Source organism: Anopheles darlingi, chromosome 2 (assembly GCF_943734745.1).
Source record: "Anopheles darlingi chromosome 2, idAnoDarlMG_H_01, whole genome shotgun sequence".
Taxonomy (NCBI): Eukaryota; Metazoa; Arthropoda; class Insecta; order Diptera; family Culicidae; genus Anopheles; species Anopheles darlingi.
The window spans coordinates 13,079,272-13,086,771 of record NC_064874.1 but is presented as its reverse complement, the minus strand read 5'-3'; the positions used below and the strand labels follow the sequence as shown (position 1 = coordinate 13,086,771).

Below are 7,500 nucleotides of genomic sequence, written 5' to 3'. Positions count from 1 at the left end.
AGTAAACCTACTACACGGAGGCGAATACATGAATTCCGCTGTGCCAATCATCGAGTAGCCATAGCGTTTGCATAGTTGACAAAGTGTTTGGTAAAATAGCATTTCAGCTAAAGGTAAGGTATTGCATTCATTTGTTTAAATTACTCTTTACACTTCCACCGATCATTGGGTAGTGAGAACGACATGGCATGGACACGGTGATTCTCGGACGAAACAGGAAAGTGTCTTGAATCAAAGCAGAGCAGAAAGCCAGAAACTCAATTCGCACCGTTCGTAGCCAAATAACGATTTTTTATATCCTGAAATAACCGGGTAAGCACCACTTTACGATCGCTTTGAGGATCGTAAAAGACACTTTATGGCGGGCGTAAATATCAACAACCGGAGGGACCGTGACTGGACACTGGTTTTATGCCAACCTGACGCAGTCGAGAGCCTGGTTGGCTGGTACGCCCGTGGGATGCACGATCCCCGGAACTGGATCTGTTTCAACTTCTTTTCAACTGTTTATTTCGATGAGCAGATCGATGCATTTAAGGCGTAATGTTGGCATTAAAGAGAAAGATGGGATGTAGGGCCATGAGGACGAGGATGTGGAGTGCTTATTAAAATTAAAAATATGAACGATAGCGATAGCGATCGAAGCTGAACTACGGGAGGATTACAACTCTACAAAAGCGTACCGCTAAACGAAGATATCAACATGATACATTTTTTTCACTTCCCCATCGATCCAGTCACGGTAGTGAGGAACATTCACGTACACTCCGGGCACACCCTGCGTACCACACTCGTATCCGAACGCCACCAATCCCACGATGTAGTACTGGTTCTCCGATTTCGGGATGGAGCAAACGAGCGGCGATCCACCGTCTCCGCGGCACGAATCCTTCCCAAGCTCACCACCGGCACAGACGAACCCCTGGTGCAACCGGAAGTGGCGGCTCAGCATGTGCCGACGCAGGATGCGCTGGCAGTGCCCGTTCGGTACGATCGGTAGCTTGGTTTTCTTCAGTACCGACGAGTTACGGCCTCGCTCGTCCACGCCCCAGCCCGAAAAGAGGCAACGTTTGTGGTCAAAGTTGGAGTTCTGCGGTGGCAGACAGGCCGTCCCGACGACCTCGGTGAACTCGACGTGCTGATCGAGGAAAAGGATCGCGATGTCGTTGAGCAACAGATCGCTGTAGAACTGAGGATGCGTGACGGTGGCCAGTACGGCACGGTCCTGCGGTGGATAGATCTCTACCATGTGCTCCAGGTCCCATTCGCCGAGCCGCACCCGCAGATCGCTGCTCGTCCGATTCTCGATACAGTGCGCAATGGTAAGGATGACTTTCGAATGGATCAGCACACCGCCACAAAGGTAAAGCTCGTAATCGCTCTGCGTCGTGTAAACGAAGGCCATCCATGGGAACTCACCTGCAAGGAGAAACGACAGAGACGGTTTGAGATTAAATTTGAAAGGCTTTCTTTTCTATTGGATTGGATTACAACAGCGATAAACATTTCCGAGGCATGGATGAGACTTGGACGTAGTCCAAAAATGCTAAATCTCTGTAATTTACGTTTGCGAGGAATATTTTCAGAAGGATGACCAGTTGGAGAACAGAATAACGCAACGGAGAGCTTTACGCGCCAGTTCCGGTAGGCTGGGGATATCATGAGAATGGCAGTCGACAACACATCCCGTAAAGTCTCCTTAGCCTTTCCTGAGTGGAGAGCACTTCCTTAGGAGGTGAAGGTTGCTCGTCTGTTGTAGGTTTCAGAACCTTTTATCGATTTGGCGTTGCTAACTAAACTTTTACTATGTCCACATTCCAAACTCTCGTAAACCGCGTAAACTCGGGCCTCTGGAGCCTAGTATGCCCATTTGCTTACCGTACTTGGCGCGCGTTTTGTCCGGATTTTTCACATGCCCGATGCCGTTGTTGTTCCGGGCTGCGCACACTATCTCAGTCTCGTCCGGTGCCTCGGTATCCTTGGGATGGTGCCAGAGTGCCAGTTGAACCAAAAAGAGAAATGAAACGTTCGATATTACTGGTGAGGGCCGAGGTTTCGAGTACGTGGTTCGCGGCTTTTTGGCAGTTACCATCTTCCTACCGGACATGTTTGAATGGATGCCAAAAAAGGGGGGAGATTCTAGCACTAACGTCACAAATCGTTGTGTCTGTCCGTCTGTCTGCCTATGGCAGCAATGCAGGGGTGACGGTGAAAGGGAGAATAGGAGAAGGAATGCAGTGTCTGACCATGCTGTCGCGACAGAGGCTTCTATGCTTCTGGAAGAGCGTCATCGCTGGGGCGCTGTATATGCCATGGCGCGGCCAAGGTTTGTTTTGCCGATTTTTTTTGTTTGTTTTTTTTTTTTTGCTGCATCAACCCCGTGGTTCCGGTCTTATCTCTAATGCTTGCGAATATACTCTCGCACGGCATAGCGTTGCACACACAAGCACAACGCCACGGACGGACAGGCCGACAAGAGCACACGCGCTAGAAGTCGCCTATTCTTTCGCGCCTAATCGATTTGCTTGCGAGGGATTGGAGGTTCGCGAGGGATACGTCTCCTACGTCCTTCTTACCGGTGCACGAACGATGCGGTCGTACGGGCAGCACTTGAGATGCGGCAACCGGCACTCGTTGGAGCTGGAACGATCGAAACTTGATACGCTGAAGATTAAGGCAGGTCGTCACCAAGGCACCTGGGTCGGTCTCGCTACCTGAAAAAATCCAGATGCACCTCATCGTACACGTTGACGCTGACGGGACGGCACAGGTCCGGCGGGATGCAGACCCCGCCACTGCAACGCTACGGGCGGGCAAAAAGCGAAGAGTTTAGCGCGTGCGATGCCGATGATTCGTCAGCCTACTGTCGCCTTACCTTGGGCGTTGTGTCTTTTGTCAGTGATGGTAAGGCGGGCAAACGTTGATATCGCCAGAGCAGCAGCAGCAGCATCAAAGCTGATCGCACCGGCATCTGTAGCGGTCGCTGGTACGGGAACGAGATCTTTGAATGGTTACTTCCTTCTCTACAGCACGACACTCCACTGCTAATCAACACGCACGATCGACAATCACGATCGATCTACTCCGTCACTGGCACACACACACACGCGCGCGCGGCCACGCACTCTGAACACACTAAACGTCAAAATCTCAGTGCACTCTTCGATCGCTGACTGTCTGCCTGGCTACCAGCGACAGTACAAGCAAGTGGGAGGGGGTTACACGGCTTATCAGCTCCTGCTGCTGCTGCTGCTACTGCTACTGCTGCTGTTCTCGGTCCCGGTTCGACGCGACTAGCAGCATCAGCAGCAGTGGCAGCAGCATCAATGCGTCCCCACTACTGGGTACTCGCGGCACGCGGCAAAGGGTTCCATTTCGTCGGTTTCATCCCCCCCCTGGTTGAACACACCAATGACCGGCATGCGAACTTCGGGATGGCCCGGTGCTCAGTTCTCGCTCGTGGAACGTGGAATCCCATCCCGCGTGTACGGACCGGAGATGGCGCCAGCTCTCTCTCTCTCTCTCTCTCTCTCTCTCTCTCTCTCTCTTTCTTTCTCTCTCTTCTTTCTTGCGCACGCATTGCTCGCTCTTCGCGATGAAGCAACTCTGGCTCTTAATTTCATCTTCCATTCATCGATTCGCTACCGCGACCAACCCAAATAGGGGCCCGTGTTCGGCATTATCAAAGGATGCGATCGGTTTGGCGGAAGAAGGGTCGCCGGGCTCGACGCACCACCGCTCGCGCTCGTCACAATGCTTATCGCCGTCGGGTTTTCGGTTGCTTCTCGCGATGGCGTCCCACGAGTGACGCGACAAAGCTAAACCACTAGCCAGGGTAAAGGGCGAGGTAGAGCGGAGCGTGGGGGATGCTCATAATTTATCGCCACTTTTGATGACAGTTTTTCGTTCATAGTTTTTGATAATGCGGCACTTTTTTGGGTGTTTGTGTTTTGGGGGCCTACCTTCCGCGCTCGAACCTCCGAGGTGCTTCAGAGAAGCTGAGAAGCGATCGTGCGTTCGACCGGAATCGCGCCGGAAGAACTTGGCCTATTTCTCATTTTCTGATGGACAACCTGCGCCTCTTATCATAGGCCCTACGAGCATTGTGGTTTTTACGTGGTTTGCGTGTTTGTTTGACATTTGTTTTTAACCCGAAACGAAAAATGGCGCCAAAGAGCGGTGGACATGCCAAGGTATAGAAAGGAATTCGTTGCCGTTTTTGCCATTCTTATGCCATATAGGAGACATTTCATAAACAGGCATCATACGAAGCTAGATGAAGAAATGGCAAAACATTAAACAACATCATTAGCCTTTGTCATGGATAGTTGGTCACGTACACCGGCAAGATGTGTGCTGCTATGGTCTGCTTTGTTATCGGCAGCTGACATAAAACACAGCAAAAATGGTTTCCGCTTCTCATACCGAGTGAGCTTCCAGAGAGGAGCATTTTCCTCCAATCGACCAGAATGGTAGTGACTTTTGGTTTTCTTTCTTCCCATCGGACATCGGTCGAATCATCGTCATCAGGATCAACGGACGCACCAATGCGGCAGTGGCCGGGCAGATTGATGCGAAGAAGTTTTAATTGATTTCATTCCATTCCATCTCGTCTAGACAGAATCGGAAAACCATTCGAGCCCGAAAAATCAATCCGAATTCGGCACCCAAAAAGGGCTGCCTCGAAAACAAAACAAACTTCTTCTGCTGCTGCTGCTGCTGCTGTGGCTGCTCCTTGCGAGCGAAAGGACTCGCTATGTTGGAGGACGGCGAGCATCGGTCGTAATGTTTTCGGTTCCGGCTAGCCACAGACAGACAGCCACAACCACAGCCCCAGCCAGCCAGCCAGCCAGCCAGCCAGCAATTTCGTTCCGGTCGTTAACATTAGCATATCTTCTGCTAGACACGTCCACCGGCATCGCTTCGGCTCGAGATACAATGCTAGATATGCTAGTGAAGTTAATCCGAAAACAAAATAATAATAATCACAACTACAATGGAGACGCAGAGTTTTTCGCTATTGTTGGACCATGAAAAGGGCTCGATATCGAAAATACATTGTTCGCATTTTGTTTTGCGATCTTCCGAGGAAGCACTTATGGTTTGCCTCGTTTTAGTCTGATTGGTACGCCAGTGATGGCGTCGATAGAGAGTGTGGGATCTCTAGAACAAAGCATCGACGACAATTTTGGCGCAATATTTGGCGCCAGCAGTAGCAGCAATTCGAACTCTGTGAAGACACTCTGTTGTTAAGGCTTGTTTGTTCACCTTTATTTATCGATTGGCCATTTGCCAAAAGTTTTCTTCGGATACACCTAAACTGCCCAATGATCCTTGCGCTTCACCATCAGTAAAACATTCCACGGCCAGACTAAACAACTCGCCATGTTGTATAAACAATCTGGCAGCAGGTATTGAAAAGCGACTCAGACACAAACAAAAAAAACACAAAGCAAAAAAAAAAGGTGGCTCGGTAATAAACGATGCAAATAAATAATCCATAGACAAGGCACAAGCAAACTCGCATGCTCAGCTCCCACAAGAAGGGTTCATCTTGCGTTGGTGTGCCCATCCGCATATCGTCATCGTTCGACGACGACAACGACGACGACGAGGAATCGATACTTCGGAAGTTGTAGTGGCATAAAGATGGTCAATTAAAACCATGTGCGGTAAGCGATGCAACCAATAACACGATCGTGTGCATCGAAGCGTGGGATGATCGGAAGATCGTATGCAGCGTGCCTGCATCTCATGTCACACCGTAGGTTTCCCACCAACATCCAGCCGAAGAGATAGCTATCTCGTTTCGGGCACGATACTAACGGTACTGCGGTGCAGATAAGTGCGACCCGATGACTTTCATCGATATTGGCACCTTCGGCCATCGTGTCTACACCGTTTCCCACCTTCAGTGGCTGATCGGGTGGGATCGCACGATCGTATCATCGATTGCCGTGCCAATGAATGGCACCGTGTGACACTTACTGCTTACCATGTACCGAATGCGAGCCGTTCGAGGTTGCGATTTCTTGGACGTTGCTTAAATATTTATGCGGAAGGTCGAAGTCTTTATATAAGTGTGGCTTTTGAATGTACGAACTACAATGGCGCCAAATATGTTTTATAAACTTATGCTATAGTTCGATGATATGCTAAGAAAAAGGTCAAGATGAAATATGGATAAGTTTAAAAAGAAATACTTTACATTTATTACGCTGCCAAATGCGCTTCGAGAGGGTCAATAAGTCATGGGATTGGAGAATAACGGAGTCATTCCTACAGCATTAAAAATGGAAGGTTAATATTTTTTTTATGGAATATAGAGAGCAGAGAGAGTAGGAGACAGGCACAGGAAAAATATATTCTAAATAGATGAGGTAAATGAAAAGAAACAGTGCATTTTTAGATAATAAAAAGAAAATCTTCCTTATAATGCAGCTAAAAGTAAGCTTCGACTTTAAACTGCAAAGCAGAGATAACAGCGATTGCAGACTGCTCTGGAATGGACAATACACTTCGAAACAGCGAATGAAGACGCTTCAAAGATGCAAAACTTTGCCCCAGCTAACCATTGCCCCAGCATAGACCAGCACCAAAGCAGACAGCATCTGGTTCACTTCCCACGAGATTATAACTACCGGCCTCCGGACGCACTTGTTTCGCATTTGCTGTGAGCCGAAAACCGCGGCTGCTTTACGTGACCATCCCACGCCACGTGCGGTGTCCAAACAGATGCTCTTCAGATAGCGAGCCTGTCCCTTCCCCCCCTCCTACCTCCTCAAAAAACAAGCTCCCGGCGTGCCCAGTACGGTGGGTTGCACCAAATCTCGCCAGCATAATTTATGGCCGCGCTATCGCGCGTTCTCCTAATTAAGTCTTTACTGGCTCGTGCTGCTGGAGATTGAAAACAACTGAAAACAGAGAGAAAAAAATAAAAACACAAATCCAAAAACGCACGCAGACTCCCTTCCTTGTCCCTCCCTCCCTTCCTTTCCTGTCCACGCATTTTTTCGCACCCCGTTGTAACCCTTAAAAGGGATGCGATCGTGCCGTCCGTCATCCGTCCTCGGCTCGTTCCAGTGATTGCTGGAACATGGTGCGTGGCGGAGCCCCGGATCCTCTTTGCACAGCCTCCCAGCACCCGGGGCAACCCGGGACGGCTTAATTTACATTTCGGCCCCATCAGGCCTCCCGTCACTCACTCATCGAGAGCGGACTGAGCTGGGCTGGGCTGGGCTGGGGCGAGAAATGGTTCGCGGGGCCTTGAGTTAATTAATCATCTGTCAGAAAGTGCATTCGTGCGACGCCCCGTTCGTTGCAGTACAGCGGGAGGAGGGGAAGTGGGAACGGGGAGAAAGGGACACGGGGGTCCCTCCCCACGGCCAAACCAAATCTTTCGTCCGGAGTTTTCGTCGTTACTTTTGCCCTCGCTCGGTGTGGTCTTTCGCGTAGCGTAAATATGATATTCATGTTCATGGCCGCGAGCATAGCAGCGCA

At 49.9% G+C, this 7,500-nt stretch overlaps 1 protein-coding gene across 2 annotated transcripts; it reads right to left on the bottom strand.

Moving 5' to 3' along the window:
* Positions 1 to 4: 4 nt before the first annotated feature.
* Positions 5 to 3,329, bottom strand: LOC125952810 (phenoloxidase-activating factor 2-like). Of its 2 annotated transcripts, none has more exons than XM_049682532.1 (5): positions 2,876 to 3,329; positions 2,715 to 2,803; positions 2,577 to 2,655; positions 1,879 to 1,978; positions 5 to 1,419 (listed from the first exon to the last, which is right to left on the bottom strand). In XM_049682532.1, exons 1-5 carry the CDS (start codon positions 2,969 to 2,971, stop codon positions 686 to 688), a joined length of 1,098 nt encoding a protein of 365 aa, XP_049538489.1. In that variant the 5' UTR covers positions 2,972 to 3,329; the 3' UTR covers positions 5 to 685. The 2 variants fall into 2 exon arrangements, with proteins under 2 accessions (XP_049538489.1, XP_049538490.1); XM_049682533.1 differs by having other exon boundaries at positions 2,577 to 2,640.
* Between the last annotated feature and the right edge of the window lie 4,171 nt (positions 3,330 to 7,500).